This window comes from Crinia signifera, chromosome 6, assembly GCF_055691185.1.
Source record: "Crinia signifera chromosome 6, ASM5569118v1, whole genome shotgun sequence".
Taxonomy (NCBI): domain Eukaryota; kingdom Metazoa; phylum Chordata; class Amphibia; order Anura; family Myobatrachidae; genus Crinia; species Crinia signifera.
In genome coordinates, this window is record NC_139222.1 from 210,303,567 (window position 1) to 210,322,691 (window position 19,125).

At 40.9% G+C, this 19,125-nt stretch overlaps 1 protein-coding gene across 1 annotated transcript; it reads right to left on the reverse strand.

The window, feature by feature from the left end:
* Positions 1 to 942: 942 nt before the first annotated feature.
* SSTR2 (somatostatin receptor 2) lies at positions 943 to 18,733 on the reverse strand. Its single transcript, XM_083148765.1, has 2 exons — positions 18,316 to 18,733; positions 943 to 3,938 (listed from the first exon to the last, which is right to left on the reverse strand). The coding sequence occupies exon 2, from the start codon at positions 3,855 to 3,857 to the stop codon at positions 2,751 to 2,753; it is 1,107 nt and encodes a 368-aa protein (XP_083004891.1). The 5' UTR covers positions 3,858 to 3,938; positions 18,316 to 18,733; the 3' UTR covers positions 943 to 2,750.
* Between the last annotated feature and the right edge of the window lie 392 nt (positions 18,734 to 19,125).

The window sequence follows — 19,125 nt, forward strand, 5'->3', positions numbered from 1 at the left end:
CAACACCAAAGACAAGAAGGAGAGGATGCAGAGGGATTAAGGAAGGCAGGTAAGTATACACCGTGGGTAGGATGGGACACCAACCTCCCGCTATACCTACCTGCAATCTCAACCCAGCTGCACTGACTTTTTGAACTACATTATCCCAGACATCAAGCACCCATACCCCAAGGACTGTACCCACCCACCCCGCCCTCTAACCCCAAACCCAGAAACCCTATAATTGTGCTGACTTTGCAGTAGGGTCAGATTAAGGTCTCATGGACCTGGAGCTGAAAATGTTCAAGGGCCTATTATGAGAAGTGGAGGTGAGGCTAATGCCAAGTAGGCATGTAGAACCCATACAATATACATACACTATACACCCCTAATTTCTTCCTAAATATATAAAAGTACAAAATTGCATAAATGTTTGAAAAATAGAAATGCAATTTTAGTACTTATAATTTATACCCAACCCTGTGGCCAGCTGTTGTCGGTCTGGTGATCATCAAGCTGTCATTATAATGGGCGTATTTTTATGTGAAGGCCTGCATTGGTAATCTGGCCCTGGTTTGCAGACAGGAAACAGTGGAATGTTGCGATGGGTAAGGAAAATTTTACTGTGGCACATTAATCTCCCTGAAAGTTTATGTGTGCCTCCAAATATTTAAATAAGCCAAAATAAACCCATCCCTTTGGCTGGTAAATGCAAATATTGTGCCCAAACAGCCCATGACTGTACACATCACAACCAAACCCACCATTTTCCAGCCCACCCACTTCAGTGCAAGCTCCTCCCCTTTAAATGTCTGCAATTTGGGATAGCTGTGATGTAATGTCACAGCTTAGTTAGAACAGGTGTGCTACTTAAATAAAATGTCAGTGAATAGGTCTGAGTTCCTCGGTGAGTGTGCATGTTGCAATACATAAGACAGAAGAGTATATAAATAACAGACAATCTCTCAGTAGTATTCTTTATATTAGGCACAAAATCACTTCAACAACAAGATTTATACTGCTTTTGGCTTGTCTGATTTGTGGGACTTTCTTCAATCAAAGTTAAAATAGAGATCTCCAGCAGTGCTGTGTGTGCAGTTCTCACCGCTCGGTACAAATTCCACTCTCTTTTTATTAAGCATGTCCACTACTCTAAAGCCAGTGGTAGAGAACATGTACCTTATACACAGGCACAGTGGCCAATAGAACAAACCATACCATGCAGCATTACAGTAGTCATTTTGCTTTATGGTAGTCTAAAGAGCGTGGACTTTTTTTTTGTCTGTGCGAGGTGATCACCAACCTTCCCACTTTGAGATCTTGATGGTTAGGTTGATGGTAGAAGCCAAAAAGTCATTTTCTTTATTAAATAAAATAAACCAGTTTATTTTTTTTATTTTTTTTTTAAAGTCCATTATAGTCTTTTTCCTCTTTGTGGTATAGAATCCTCTGAGCTTATTCTTAATATGGAGTCGCAGTTCTCAGGAAACACCCAACAGCATTGGGACAGTGTGCTAGGCTAAAGTGCAGTATGTGAATAAAGTGCACATTTATCTTTTCTGATGCCAAATGGAAAATGTGGTCTTCTAGGAGAAAAAAAGACATGGTGCCATTATTCTTCTGTGACTATTTGTCTAGTCATGTGTTTCGATATTGCGAAAAAGGTAGAAACCATAATAATAATAATAATAATAATAATAATAATAATAATAATAATAAATAATTACTGATAAGCCATTTGGTGTATGTGTGCCTATATATACACATTATATAAACATATATAAAAATATACATCAGTTTCTTCATATTCAAGGTAACTGATCCTTTGTCTGATAGTGGCAATGTAATATGTGTTAGAAGTCACTCCTGTGTAGTCTAATACAGTAGCAAAATTTAAACATGTGTAACAGGAGGCTATCCTAAATCTGGACAATTAAATATGTGCCAAAATTAATTGGGCAGACTAGATGGCTGAGTGACTCTTATCTGCTATTAGACATAATGATAATTTTAAAGATTCTGTGAATGGTGAAAAGGGGGATACTAAGCACATAGTAAAATCTTAAAGGCAGCCAATAACACCAGTGGTTTCTGAGTTCTCAGAATGTAAACATGTGGTGTATTCCCTAGCTTGTTGAAAATATGGGTATTGTATGACGGCATTTGTAAAGATAGACCTATCACCACTTTATGTGGGTCCATAGACCCATGTTCACTTCAGATATGTTTTTATTTATTGAAAATAACTTTAATAAAAAAAAAATTCCAATGAAATAGGTTATTGGTCTATAAGAAGAGGGCTACATCAAATATCTGCAATCAGTGTAGTTACTCTTTTTCACCCCAGACACCCAAATTGTAAATTCCAAAAAATGTATCCTGTGTAGCATGATTTGCCGTTGGAGTATTCAGTTACCACAATATGAATAGTCACTAAAAAACATTCTAGACCCTTGGCAGAGGATCTGGCAGTGATATTTATAGACGGAGGCCACATATTTGAAGACTGGAATACAACAGCACAAATATCTATGAAGTCTATGACTTATTGTATGGTAGTTTCCAGAATACCATTGGTTAAACAACCACTTGACAACCAATAGATATACGTCTGAGATCTAAAGTAAAAACCTCTAGCAGACATCCAGCAATGAGCCGATTTGTTCACCTTCTAGATGTTTGCTCCTGTACTCAGTTTCCATGTCATTAGGGGAAATTGCTCACATGTCCAGCTTACTATCCTCCTTTTTACTGTTTTAGGCCTTTTATACTTAGATACTAGTTTGGAGATCACCATTAAGCAGTGTGCGCTGTGTTTCTGTGGTTTCATTTAACCTGGACTTGTCTTGTTTGCTGTCACTTCTGTCTCCTTCGTCCATGCCACTGACCTTGGACAGGCACAGGACATTCTGAAAGCTCTTTTTGAAGTTGTCAGAAAGAAAGGCATAAAGGATGGGATTGGCACAGCTGTTGGCATAACTTAGAACCACAACAAAATCCCACATGGCCTTCAGGCCTGGAGTTGGCACTATCAAGAGAGACACAGATGAGACATTGAAGATATAGAAAGGGAGCCAGCAAAAGATAAAAACGGCTACCACTATGGACACCATTCTTGTCACTTTCTTTTCTGATCGTTTTCTCTTCGAGGAGCCAACTCTTATTCCAGACGATTTCACTTTTATTATGATGAAAAGATAGCAGAGGCAGATAATACTGAGTGGAACCAAAAATCCTAAAATAAAAGCATAGATTATAAAACCAGTGTACCAGTTGGCAGAGTTTCCAGGCCAGATTATTGTGCAACTGCCTCTTCCGCGGTACATTTGCACACCAGCATAGCTCATGATAGGCATAATCACCAAAAGTGAGATAGCCCACACAGCTACATTGACCATTTTAGCAGTCCTTGGTCTCCTCCATTTTGCAGACTTGATGGGATGAACCACTGCAAGATACCGGTCTATGCTCATGACCGTGAGGCAGAAGATGCTGGTAAACTGGTTGATACCATCTACCGTCATGACAATTCTGCAAATAACTTTGCCAAAGGGCCAGTGAACCAAAGCTACCTGCATGGCCAGAAAGGGTAGACCGAGCATGAAAAGTTCATCGGCTATAGCTAAGTTAAGGATGTAGATATTTGTGATGGTCTTCATCTTGGCATATCGGAGTATCACATAGATAACCAATGTGTTTCCACATAGCCCTATAATGCACACTACAAAGTATATGAATGTGAGGACGGCATTGCTTGTCATATCATAATAGTGTGATGTTTCATTCATAGATACATTGCTTGTTGTCTCCATAATGTCACCCTGGGATACTGGAGAGAAGTATAATTCTGTGATATTGGGTAAGTACGAGTAATCCATCTTGCTGCCACGTAGTAAGGAGTCTGTGTCTATTCAGTGTTCATAGCAGTTTTTTGCATGCTTTACGTAGTCTGTTGGACTCTACAATGAAAAACATACAAGCATAAGTCATTACACAAAGTAATTACACAAAACAGTACTTAAAGGTTAAGGTTGGTAAATGTTAGTAAATGTTTATTTTGGACCCAGAAACACAACATCAATTTAGATCGATTTTCATTGATTTAAAATCAATAAAAATCGACCTTTAGTAAACATACCCCTATCTGATGTGACATTTGCAATACATTATTGAACAAAACGTGCCATTTCCATATTTAACACACACACTTTACCTGAAGTGCACTTTTAACTTGTATCAACTTGTTAATATCCAAAATGAGATATTTTTGTTTTCTACACAAATTACTTTAAGGTATTTGTAACACAATAGGGATGTCGTGCCCCTTGCGCTGGACAAATTTGCACCTGGTCTCTTGTGAAGGGTTAACGCCCTAACCCAGGTTACAATAGACAAGAAAAGATTTTACAAGTGACCGGCGCTTTAACAAAAATAACAACCAAATGTTATCTTAGATCAGGAATCTTTATTCCCTCGCAGAATTTCTCTCACTGCTAGATGAAAGTGAATTTACAGTGATATTCAATTCAGGTGTGCACGTAACAGTTCCTTTAAGGCTTCAAACAACAGTAGGTGACAGCATGAAATGAACTTACATGGTAATTCTGTAAAAGGTTTCTTTTCAAAATGATGGTTAAGGACACCAGGAGAAAGATAAAATTTTTATTTCAGCAGCCCGGTATTCAAAGATAAACAAAAATAGTATAAAAGTCAAAGACCTGAGAGCGCCGGACAAGGAGAAAGCTGCTAGATCCGTCCCGCCTGCTGTGTGTATCGCTGCGCTCTCAGTACTTTGACTTTTATACTTTTATACTTTTATTGTTTATTTTTGGGTTCCGGGCTGCTGAAATAAGCAAAGGTATTTGCTTGCTCAGTAATTTTAAATTGCAACTATTCTGTGGGCAAATTTAAACTATCCATTCCTGACCGCAGCCACTGCAAAGCTCTTCCCCATCAGTGATCTCTGCACAAGCAGTCAGTGGACCACGCATGTGCAGCAGCACACCGAGGGTTCTAATATAATAGTCAGGTGATTGCTAATTTGATTACTTTACTACTGCGACATTGCAGGTTTGGGCTCCTTTTGAACCTCCTGCATGTATTTTATATATATATATATATATATATATATATATATGTATATATATATATATATATATATACTGTATATACGTTCCAGCAGTAAAAAATGTCTTACTGCTTCGAATAAGAAACTAAAATGACCAAAATGAAATCCAAAACGTAAAAAATCTACCCCTTTGTTATTTGGGTATGGTATGGGGCTCAGTCAGTGGGGATTCTGATGATCAGTAGACCAATATTGTAATCCTGACTGCCGGTACTCAGTCAGCAGGGTGAGTGCAACGAAGCCCCTTGCACCCTTGGTCAAGAAACCCCATGAGGGAGAATAGCCCCTGTAAGTCGGGATCCTGTCTGATGAGTTTTTAACAGTTGGAATTCTGAAGTCGGCATACTGACCATGGTAATCCCGACTGTCGGGGGGACATCCAGCACCCTGAAATTTATATTAGTTATATGGTTGGTTACCAGTGAACTGACAGACTCATCAAGTTTCAAAAAGTGATAAAGTGGTGAGTGATAAACAACCAGCCAATCGGCTGTCCTTTTTGCAAACCCAGCCTGTATTATGGTAGTAAGGAGCTGATTAAATGGTTGTTTATCACTCTCCAATTTATCACTTTTTGAAGCTTGATACATCTGGCTCTAAATGTTGGTTTTTCACACAAAATGGCTGCCTCCTCAGCTAAAGGCAACAGGTACACTTTATAAAATTTTTTTCATGAGCTGATGTTTAGAGGTCTACAAATCCAAATAGAGAAGGTTTAATCCACTTGATTTTATAAGAATGTTTAGGATTTATTATATTTGATGCCAGTGGTATACTGCACATCTGTTTCTGTGTGTGAAGAGGAGAAAATTAGGTACATCACTGATATGATGTCACCACCACGTTGATAGTTGAAGTGATGCCCACCAGGCACCTGGAAGCAGGTGCATTCTCCTGGCACTATAACAAAAATAAATCTTGTATAAGCTAGATTTCATTTTATTTGACTTTTCATATAGTGTACAGTATGACAAATTTCTATTAAAACTATGCTGACATTATTTGCCTCCATATAGTTGTATGGTTGCCAACATTTTAAATCTTCAAAAGTCATAGAACATAATGGTATAATTTGCACCCACACAGGTCACATGCAGTGCATCACAATCCAAATCATGATACAGTTTGTTGAATAAACTCTGGTATAATGTCATGTTTTGCATTTTCCATACTCAAGTTTTCAATAAATGATAGTATTAATAGCCAAAATAATTTGAGCAAATTGAAAAAATGGCCTTCTGTATTCAAACATTTTTAGGGTAAACTTTTCAGGGGCTGTATATTAGTCATAGTGTAAACCCTAAATAGTAAGTTCAAAATGTCACATTTTAATTATTCCATTGCTTTTTGAGCTGTACATTTGGTAAAAAAAAATTGTATAAAGTAAACGTTCTGTATAGGGCCACGGTTTTGGAGTCCGGTGCATTTGTGCAGAAAACATACACATTTTGTTATGTCCTACAGCAAAACAGCAGTATTGTATATGATTATGATCCACATTTATAATCAAGTAACTGAGCTTGACATAACAATGATACCTGTATAGTTCCAAATTTGTGTCAATTTACAGTTAAGGCCCCCATACACTATGCGATTTTGGTCCGATTTCATCCGATTTCGGCACTTGGTGTGTGATATCTGATCCGATCCGATGTGCGGTCCCGTGCGCATCGAACCGGATCAGGGAGGTCGGACGGTCTGTACATACGATCACGTCCGACCTCCCTGTATGCATATGCCTGCCACCTGACAGGCATATGCATGCAGACACCGGGCGGGCAGCGGGTCCCTGAGCACCGGCTGACTGACCTGGCGGTGGTGCGTGCGGGCAGCGGCCAGCGGTGGTGGGGGCGGGCGGCGGGTGCGGTGAGCGCTGCTGACCTGGCCGGGCAGTGTACTTACTTACATAGCAGCAGCGGGGACGGGCAGCGCAGTGGCGGCTATTATATTTTTAAAATACTTGTCAAATGACCAGCCGCTCTCTGATTGGCTGAGAGCTCTCCGGCCAATCAGAGAGCGGCCGGTCATTTGACAAGTATTTTAAAAATCTAATAGCCGCCACTACGCTGCCCGTCCCCGCTGCTGCTATGTGTAAGTAGTACACTGCCCGGCCAGGTCAGCAGCGCTCACCGCACCCGCCGCCCGCCCCCACCACCGCTGGCCGCCCGCCCCCCCCCATCACCGCTGGCCGCCCGCCCCCACCACCGCTGGCCGCCCCCACCACCACCGCTGGCCGCCCCCACCACCGCTGGCCGCCCCCACCACCGCAGCCGCCCCCACCACCGCAGCCGCCGCTGCCCGCCCCCACTACTGCCGCTGCCCGCCCCCACTACTGCCGCTGCCCACCCCCACTACTGCCGCTGCCCGCCCCCACTACTCCTCACCGCCCTGCAGCTCCCCGGGTTTTTTTTAACATGGGATAAATCGCATGCGATTTATCCCATGTAAAAAATGGCACATCAAGTGCCAAATTGTATGTGAGCCTCCCGGGGAGCTGCCGGGCGGCTCGCAGGTAAATTGGGTCCGACTTGTCCCTAGGACAAGTCGACCTAATGTATGGGGGCCTTTAAGCTGAGTACACACTAGATGACATTTTAAACAAATTTGCTGATAGTGACTATTCTTTAAAACAAATTCTCAAATTGTTAAGTGTGTATGTACTATATTGCTAGCAATGTGCGCTTCCATGCCCGCAAGCAGCGTCCTCTGTCACCTGTACATGTAGCGCAATCTTAGGAAATTGACAATCACAACTTACTACTGGATGTGTCATTTTATATATTTGTACGCACTATATTGTTTGTCTAGGAGTTCAAGAAAAATTGTGAGCAATATGGTATTGTTTGCATACTGTCTTGTTCAGTGGTTCTCAACCTCGGTCCTCAGGGACCCCCAACAGTGCACATTTTCCAGGTCTCCACACAGAATCCCAGGTGAAATAATTAGCTCCACTTGTGATCTTTTAAAATGTGCCAGTGAGTAATTAGTGCACCTGTGTATATGTGAGGTGACCTAGAAAATGTGTACCATTGGGGGTCCCTGAGGACCGAGGTTGAGAACCACTGCTCTAGTGTATAACCGGCATTACTGTCAGTAACTGTAAGATGACAAATCTTTGGAACAATACTGGTTAAAAAACCAACAAACTGGATTCTGATCCTTTGGCAGTGGCAAATGTTTTTCACTGAAGACTAATCTCAATTATATCATCTGTAGATTGTATTTACCAATTTTTAATTTATCTAATTATTTTCAATCTTGACTCTGATGTACCATTGTCTCTAGATTCTCCTTGGTCTGAGTTGCTAGCACTATTGACTCTCTTCCTTTTAATATTATGGGTGTGCAATAACTTTTCAGATGTGCAGTGCATAGGTACAGTCAGGGGCGTAACTATAGCACCGCAGCCCCCGCCACCGCGGGGGGGCGCTGTGAATGTGGGGGCACCGGGGGCTGCTGTGCTATAGTTACCCCCCCCCATCCCCCGCAGACTTACGTATCTTGCTGGTCCCGGCGGCTCCGTTCTTCTGGTGAGGACCACAACAAAATGGCCGCCCCCATATAGCAAACAGTTCTCTGAAACTGTCTGCTGTACGGGGGCGTCCATTTTGTGGTGGTCCTCAGCAGAAGAACGGAGCCGCCGGGACCAGCGCGATAGGTAAGACTGCGGGGGAGGGGGTTAGCATAGGCGGCGGGGCGACAGGGCGGCCGGGGGGGGTGCTTGACGGGGCAGGGGTGGGCATGGGCGCCCCCCCTAACAGCGGGGGGGGGGCGCCCAAAACGTAGCTACGCCACTGGGTACAGTAGACACTATGGGGTAATTTTACTAAGATGGGAGTTCTATTTCACATGAAATGTTGCTATGGGCAACCAATCAGAATCTACTTCAGAAGCATCTTCTAGAGGATAATAGATAGCATCTGATTGGTTGCCTATAGCAACATCACATCTTAGTAAATTTCCCCTTATCTGACTGACTATATATACTGACTAGATATATTTAGCCTGGTGAAGAGATAAAGTGGAAAGTGTTAACGCACAAGCCAATCAGCTGTGTTTGAAAAATGACAGTTGATAGTTGATTGGCTGTTGTGTTGTCACCTTCCGCTTTATCTCCACTTTATCGCTTTACCAGACATAATACATCTGCCCCATTGCAGCAACATATGTCTGTCATTACAGAGGACAATGTTGCTGTCATGCAGGCCACAGTTGAGGTGGAAGCAAGGACAATCATTTCCAAGTTAAAAAGATAGAGAGGTATATCATCAGAATCCATCCACTTGATAGTCTACAAAAGGTTGAGTGCAGTAGGAGGCTCGGGTGACTTGATGCCACAGCATGCTGGCTAAGTTTGATGGCAGTCAATAAAACTCTGCAGCATCTGTAGTGATGAATCCTAGGTCTATGTTTTTTAACCCCGAGACCAAACAACAGTCAGCCCAGTGGACACCAGTTGGAGGTGCACAACCAGAGAAGTTCCGATATGGCCAAGAGTGGTCATGTAGCACCGTACCATTTGTACAGGAGTGCAGCATCACAGGGAACTCATGTGCTGGAAGCCATTTCCAGGCACCATCCAATTGTGCTTAGAGAAGGGTACCCTCTACACAGCAATGCACCTACCCACAAGTCCAGGAAAGTGGTGGATTTTCTGGCTCATGACACACACCTGAGAGCTTTGTCATTTGCCGTACAGTGCAGACCTGGCCCTTGAGACCTTCATATTACCACAAACGAAGCGCTAGATTTGTGGAATTTGTTTTAAATTACTGGAAGCTGCAATGGAGACCTTTATCCAACATGGTATAAACATACCTGCTTCGACAAGTGGCTTGTGTGCATGCAACTTTGCATAGATTCCTCTGGCGAATATGTTGAAAATTTTTTCTCTATTTTGAAAATATAATACCCTTAAGTTTGATATGGTCCCAGTCTTGCTTGCCATGTTTAATAGGAAAAGTCTGACTTGGTGAAGAGGGGGGTGTTAGAGAGTGGAGGTGACAAACAAAGAGTGTAGAAGCGCAGAGTGAGTAGGGACAGAAATTAGATTAAATGTTGAAGGGAAGGATGTTCAAACAAATGAAAATATTTTATATTTCCCATAATAACCTAAAAGAGGGTCTTGTTAGCAGTAAATACAAAAGTAGGAGTTCTCTGTTTGTACACCATACACAACATGGAATAGTGAATAGTGGGTTAACAGTGTTATTAATATATGTAAAAATGATGGGTATCCACTTGCGAACTGGGGTGGCCACCTGCCTTCCGGGGGCAGGCGGCTGACGTCCCAGTTTGTCAGCTGCCTGTCTGGTTCTCGGAGCAGGGCACCGCTAATATGAGTCACCTACAGTGAATTAGACTAGCGAGCTCTACTGAAATCATTTGACGGTCGGCGACCAATGATTTTTGGTCCACATGCAAGGCTGCGAATGGATGTTTATGCAAAACATCCATTCGCAGGGCTGCTGGGAAATTCAGGGACTAGCGCGGGCGGTCATTCGTATGGGCGACAGGTGGAGTAACATGGCTCACAAAGCAGCGAACTAACGCTGCTTATTCTCCCTGTGCTTGCTTGGGTTTACTCCAGGTACTCCGGTTTCCTCCCACAATCCGAAAATATACTGGTAGGTTAATTCGGTCCCAACGAAATTAACCCTAGAATGTCTGTGTGTGCGTGTTCATGTGGTAGGGAATATAGATTGTAAGCTCCACTGGGGCAGGGACTGATGTGAATGTTAAAATATTCTCTAAAGCGCTGCACAATATGTATGCGCTGTAAAAGAAACTGTTAATAAATAAATGCTATAGCAAGTACCCCACCTTGCTCAGTTGGGTTTTAGCTATAACCATATTAACAAACAACATCACTATAGTCTGGTATTGTTCTATCAAATAAAATTAAACAATCATATTTATATCCCATAATACAAAACAATACACTCAGAGAAGTACCTTCCAGCAAAGAATCCATACTCTGAATCCTATAGTGGTTGGTAATAATCAAATTCACAGTATCTGTACTTTGTGTTATATAAGTGTTATTGTGTTTCCTATTCCTATTACAACAATACCTGCTTACAGATGAAATAATTCAGCTTCCTATTCTTATCCAGCTCCTTCTATCAAAGAACATTTTTGTTACTTTCAAAAAAATGCAATTAAACAATTTAACAAAAAGTACCATTTAGACATTTAGGACATTTAGAATAATAACAATAATAATAATAATAATAATAATAATAATAATAATAATAATAATAATAATTTTAAATTCAAATAAATGCATTATCATAACTATTAGTAAAAAAATATATTTTAGGATTAACTAACATAAGGGGGTAATTCATTGCCAGGTAGATAACTACACTTCCCGCGACAGTCACTATATCCTGTGATAATAGGGTTGCCACCTCACTCATCATCAATTCCTGGAGATTTCACCCCCCCATAATTCAAATTGGTGCGCTCCCAGAAAAGTGGGTGTCACCTCGTAAAATGGGTGTGGCCTATTCAAAAAGTGGGCGTGGTGTCTGTAATGTAATGTCAGAGAATTAACCCAGCAATTTTAAAAACCATACATGTGATGACCCGACAAGCGGGGTGTGGTGAGCGGCACTCGTAGGTCTTAGGAAATGACAGTAGCCGACGGCAAGTAGTTTTAAACAATCAACGTTTCAGTTTTTTTTTTTTTTGCAATATATGTTTATTGATTTTTGAAAATGTAACAAGAATATAGCATCCATTGTTAATGTGAACAACTAGCCAGAAATTACAAGTCAAATGTAGTGAAGGCGTAATAATAAAATGGTATACAATGACAAATCGACTGAGTCTAAATGATTTGAATCATACACGTATCACACCTCTGGGATATACATTACATAAAAGAGGCAATAAAGATAAACAACAAGAGAAAGGAAAGGAAGAAAAGGAGGGAGGGGAATAGTAGTTAAGAAAGGAAGATAGGGGGGGGGGGAGTGCGGTTGGTGTTTGTAAAAGTTTTTCCTTCTATCAATTATTATTAGCTGAGAAGGCCTGTGATGACTCATATTAATTAATATATTAACCCTATTGCTGTAAACTCCTGGGTACGTTCAGGAGACACTCTCAAATCCTCCATTGTCATATACAAATCTATACGAGCAAACCATTCTTTAATCGTGACAGCTTTCGCGGCACCATTCAAAAATTTCAGGAGGGATTTTTTATATGATCTCACTGATCCAGGATACAAATTAAGTAACCAGAACTTAATAAGAGGAAGTAGTAGGTACTTCTTTACCCACTATAGACTTTGTAATAGACAGGACTTAGGGCGAGATTCTCTATTACAGAAATGCGGAAAAACCCCCGTTATCTGGGTTTTTACCGCATTTCTGTATTCTCTAACCTCCATCCGCAGTGTCACCGCTGCGGAGGGAATCGCCAGCAAAAGCTGGCTGTTCCCTGCAGAAGCCTATGGGCTTCTTACCGCAGCGGTGTGTGAGGGATCCGTCACGGATCCCTCCCAGCATGCCCTGCGGCCCGCGCGTCAGTCTGCGCATGCGCAGACTGACTCCCGGGTCATAGACCCGGAAGTCCAGCAACGGCGCCGCATCGCAAGGGACAGCTCTTACCGCAAGAGCTGTCCCTTGCGTTAATGACCGCATATTTTAGAGAATATGCGGTCATTAGAAATGCGATGCCCGGCGAAGAGGGCTGCGAATTTTAGAGAATCCCGCCCTTGGTCCCAAAAAGGGCGAAGCAATCTACATTCCCACCATATATGAAGAGGAGAACCAACCTCTTCATTGCATCTCCAGCAGATGTTGGATGTGCCAGGAAACATTTTCGCTATTGTGAGGGGGCATCTATACCAGCGAGAGAGAACCTTGAACTGAGTTTCAATTACGGAGTAACTAAAGGAGCTGACAAATGTAGCCTGAAACATTTTTGTCCAGGTCTCATCGTCTAAATCAGTAGAAAGGTCCCTATTCCAGGCTTGGGCGTAAGCAGGGAGTGCAGTATACTTATGCTCAGGGGCGGATCCAGGATAAAATGACAGGGGGGGCACCATGATAAAAAAGGGTTTGGGTGGGGGAGGGGCGGTGTTAGTGGTGCCAGTGTACATGCTAAGAGAACAGCAGGAGAGGGTGGAAATGGAATTAAAAATAGGCTCTGGCATTTAAAGTACGCAGGCCCACCATGGCGACAAAAGTGAAGGATGTAGTTGTGCGCCCGTCAAAGGCGCGCTCCGGAAAAGGGTGTGTGGCCACTCAACAAGGGGCGTGTCAACACCATATACAACTTCTACACATTATGCAACAAAATACTAGTCCCCATTATACTTGCCCCTTACACATGATGCCAAATGGAATGAGCCAAAATTGACATAATGCCACATGGATTGAGCCAAAATTCAAATAATGCCACATGGATTGTGTCAAAATTCACATAATGCCACATGGATTGAGTCAAAATTTACATAATAACACACATGGATTGAGCCAAAATTCACATAATGCCAAATGGATTGTGTCAAAATTCACATAATGCCACACGGATTGAGCCAAACGCATTCAATGCCATAAGGATTGAGCCAAAATTCACATAATGCCACATGGATTGAGCCAAAATTCACATAATGCCACACGGATTGAGCCAAAATTCACATAATGCCACACGGATTGGGAAAAAATTCACATAATGCCACACGGATTGAGCTAAAATTCCCATAATGCCACATGGATTGAGCCAAAATTCACATAATGCCACACGGATTGAGACAAAATTCACATAATGCCACATGGATTGAGCCAGAATTCACATAATGCCACACAGATTAAGCCAAAATTCACAATACACTTCATAAACAGGGACATTGTCCACCAAAGGCTCGCATTAAACATTTACACCATAATGTCCATTACACGTTAAGTTACACGCCATTATGTCCATTATGTGTTATGCCAAACACCATAATGCCTATTAAAAATTATGCTACATAAGTGCTGCTTCTCTACATGCTCATTGCCAAGGGTTCCATGCTCATTGCCAGAGGTTCCATGCTCGTTGCCATGTGGGATTACATGCTCATTGCCAAGGGGGAATACATGCTTGTGGTAAATGGGGGACAGCCGCCGCCAGGCAGAAGTGATAGCCACTGACAGTGGCAGAGCCTGGCTGTATTCAGAGCACTACAGGTCCCAGCTATTTGAAATAATACCCCTTTCACACCAGAAAATGCATTCCCAGGTTGGCCCCTTTTACACCAGCCTAGTCCCTGCATTTTCTGGTGTGAGGGGGAGAGAAAACCACCCCTCCCCCCTTTAACCAGTTATCTCATTTAACCGGCTATATCTTCGGAACCAACTGACCCATTTACATGAGACAAGTATTATATTGAAGAACTTTTGAGTGGGCTTTGAATGATTTTGGTCCAGTGAAACTGGAACGTTTGGTCCCAGAGTAATCTGCCCTCAAAGAACATGAACAGCCATGAAAGTACATTTAAAAAATAAAAAAATCGGTTTACATGCAATATCTCTGGAACCGATTGACCGATTTGGACCAGCCTGGTATCATATTGAAGGACCAGCGATTTGGAATTGAATGAAATCAACCACAAGCTTCTGTGATGCCAGGGCACTACCTTATACCTTATACTAATATCAGAATCCATTCAACTAATGCAGCCCGCTCCCATGAAAATGAAATGACACTCCCACAAGTCAGGGTGGTTATGTGCACTCAGGCTATTGCCACCAGTTCCCCTCCCCATTTAACAGAAAGACAGATCTAGAAAAGTTTCTTCTCACTCAGAATATAATGGTGATTCACAAAAATCTGTAAATTCACTTCTCTGCACTCACCTGTCTGACTCAGAATAATTCCTAAAATTGATATAGGTAATTAATAAGCACAGGAAAGTACATTAAATAAAAAACAGTAATGTCAAATAGGTGACCATTTAAAAACAAAATGCGCAAAACAGAAAAAAATATATATTTTTTTTCTTATTTTGACTGTCCATAAAACAATTTCTCAAGTAAGAACATTATTACATTACTGTTTTGTGGTTTCTGTTCTTGTGTGGAAAGTGGTATTTTACTGTTACCTTTAAATAAAACTAGTTTTCGAGAATAAATGATAACTTCCAACAAGATAGCACTTCTAGTGTCTGTCGCTGAATGGCAATACGTTTTAAAGATATATGTTCTGAATCTAGAGCTTTTGGTAATGAAGTTGTGAAACTACTTCCATACTATTTCCCGAAAGATTTCATATCAGTCACTTATGATTAGAAACAAACCAGATCAAAGGTAACTGCTCTCCATTGTTGTTTTACAACGTGTGCTGTGATGTCTATCACCGAACACCAATTCTTTCTCTATGAGCACTTTCAATCTCCCTAATTAGCCCATCACTCATGAGGGAAAAGGCTAACCAAAGATTGGAGCTAGGAGTCACACATTTCACTAACATTTTTCCAGACTCAGAAAGTGGCAAGGTTTCTTCTAGGCTAACAATACCTTATACAGTATGTACGCCAACAGGCTTGTTTTTATAACACAACAGAACTAGCACATCATAGACAGTAACCCATAGCAACCAATCAGATCAAGTTTGTGCAATCCGGGATGATAAAGGCAACTGTCTATTTGTTATAGATACAACAGGTAGTTTTTAGTGGTCCTAATGTTACATGTACAGTATGTTGTGTGTGCAAACATTATTTTAAAGTATCCATTGTATTAGTCAGTAAATCAGCATACATATACAACATATACTGCTGGAAAATGTTTTACCGTTATTTTTTCTTTTCTTCTGGGTTTTTTATAGATTATGAAATGTTGGGACTGGAAAAGTGCCAAAAAGTAACAAAGAAAAAACAGGTAAATAATAACCATAGCTTTCCTACAACAGTTTCTCCTTATTGTGTCCTATTTCCTACACCTATTACTAGCCCGTCCTACATTTTTTCTCCCTTTCCAGGACAAGTCATCAGTTCCATGTACTGACATTTTTTGTTACATAAAAAAGAAACACCCTTTTTAGTGCCCGCACAATTATGACACACGTCAATCTTCTGTCCTGTATCTCTCAGTTGGTCCCCATATACCATGACAATAATATTCAGAATGAGTTGTGTTTATCTGTGCGAGAGAGGATTTCTGATCTGTGTGAACCATTATGCTGACTGCAAGTGATTTACAAGCTACAGGTTGTATAGCAATGCTGCTTGTCTCTCTCTCTCTCTCTCTCTCTCTCTCTCTCTCTCTCTCTCTCTCTCTCCCCCAGTATATGTGTCCTTTTTTAATTGTTACAAACAATGTTTCAAATAAACCCTTTCATAACCTTTTTAAACAACATCTGATGCCACATTTATTCCTCGCTGAGATTTTGTCCTGTAGCACTTATGGTTGCCTCTTTATATATCCTCCCATTACACCATATAAGTTGTTCCTTTCATTTATTCTGCTGTCGCAATTGATGTCACTTGTATTACCATAATAACTACAAGTAACTCCATCGTATAACCACAGGATTAGCCGTGCACTTCCGATGCCCTCTTGTACTTATAAACCAATGTTGGTATATGCCAGAGAAATTTTACCCCTTCTGATTTCTCCCTCCCTCTATAGAGGTCTGGTAGATACAGAAAGCAATCAGTTATTTCCAGCTCACTAAAAGACTATTGATTTTGTATCACGTTCTCACTCTAATAGGAAACATTTCAAGCCCTTTAGTAAATCCTGCTGTTAAAAGGCTTCATCTCCAGTCACTAAGGTGCATCATCCAAGCACTGGCCTGAAATGTTATACCTAAATACACTTTAAAAGTGGAAATCTATGGTCCATCCATAAGCTTTGCTATATGGACTGTGGTTTGTATGTTAATTAAGCTATTAACAAAGACAGGTACACTTAAGTAGTAAATATCACAACTTTAATAATGAAAAGCATTTATAAGTGCACAGGATTGTTAATTGGTTACAGGGCTCAAGTTAGAAAATGAAATAATTGTATGTGTGCTGCTTTCTGTTAGAGCTGTATAATTACGTTAGATACACAGCAGTATAATGCACCAACTACAGTAGTTCCCATCACTATTTCACCGAAAACATTTGTCTTCTCAGAAAATGTATTTGTTAGGTCCGTCAATTGAATAAGGATGATGCGGAATAGATAGGACAACAATGTACTTCATTTTCTGATCTGTACTCTGTCATTTTGTGGGGGTTTTTAAAAACATAAATGACGACAGTATACCTGCTTATTACTATTTTTAGACGTAAGAACAGGACTCATTTGATATATGTCATGCTTCTATGTCATGCTGGTACTTGTAGTTCCACAATAGCTGTTGCACCACTAATTGCCTCATCCTGACTGAATGTATAGAAGTGACTGAGGGGCAGATTTATTAAGCTCAGTGAAGTGATAAAGTGTCTGGTTTTTATCACCTGCCAATCAACTCTTAACTGTGAAGTTACCGGCTTGGTTTGAAAAATTACAGGTATGTGATGATTGGCCGGTGATAAAAACCAGTCAAGTTATCACTTCACCGAGCTTAATAAATCTACCCCACAGTTGTAAAAAGTGACTGATAATTCTTAGCACCATAGAAAGCAAGGACTGAGCAGATTGCATGCAGCGAACAACAGACTGGTCCTTTAACCCTGATGTATTTTAGATAGCTAAAGTACATTTTCATTCTCTGCACAGTAATACATTTATTTGTGAATGATGTGCTTTTCTGATATGTTACTCTTTGCATCCCAAACATATTGCACAGCTGGATTACTATGGCAGAGCCTCTGGGTAAAATCACAAATCTTCTTTACACTGTTTGTGGTCTTCCAGCTATCTTCAGATACAATGAATCCTGTACACTGTTTTCTAGCAAAACAAACCTCCACTATTTGTCATTAAAAGCACTATGAAGATTAGTAGAAGTTCAAATACTGACTGGTGAGAATTCCAAATACAAGCACAACTAGAATTTGTACACACATACATACATACATACATACACACTTGCGTAACATATATTTATGACTGTAGACAATTATCACTATGAACTCTAACCTGCATAGATCTCAATCTACATATCTGATGGTGTAAATTAAGCTCTAGCAATATGTAATCTGTTTTCTGTAGGTGTAAAAAAGCATTAGTAAAACAGTTTAGAAAAAACAATAGAAATGAGCATACTGTACATACCTGTGTAAGGTCACTGCAGTTAGATAATCCAATGTTTACGCCAGTAGTAAAACTGGCAAAGTGCAACATTCTGAAGTTTTCCACCTGTGGCAAATCAGTGCTGGATGGTTCAGAATACTGTTTAAATCATTAAAAGATATTTCATGAATATACAATATGATGGCGTATGATTGTGTATATGGAAAACAGCCCTGTATGTGTAAAGTGACTCCCCCCCCCCCCCAGTTGGCCCTAAATGGCACAGCTCTCCCAGACGGTGTGTGCTCACTCTGAAGCTCCCTCTGCATCTGAGGTTGTATCCAGGAGTAGAGATAGCAGTTCTCACAGAATTCCTCTTGCTCACACACAGATGGTGCTCAAGCTATGCAATCCCTCTGAAGTGTACTGCACGCTATGATGAAGACAGCATCTCTCTCCTTCTCTCTCTCCCTCGCTCTCTCTCTCTCTCTCTGTGAACATAGAACCCCCTCCTGCGTCACCACTAGAAGTATTCAATAACTTTGATTTTGGGTCTCTCTATATCTATTTGTGTATATATATATATATATATATATATATATATATATATATATATATATATATATATATATATATATATATATATATATATAATAAACCTGATGATTTTAGCTAGGGAATCCCCACAGTAAAATACATCACTCACAGAGTCACAGGGACTGCAAGCACTGTCTGCAAATCACAGCTGGTCAGGCAGTTCCAGGGGGTAGCACCTTACAGTGCCAGCAACAGCAGTCTTGGGGCCTGATACAGTGATATGGTTGGGCCCATCCAACCCACCCCAATTGTGCA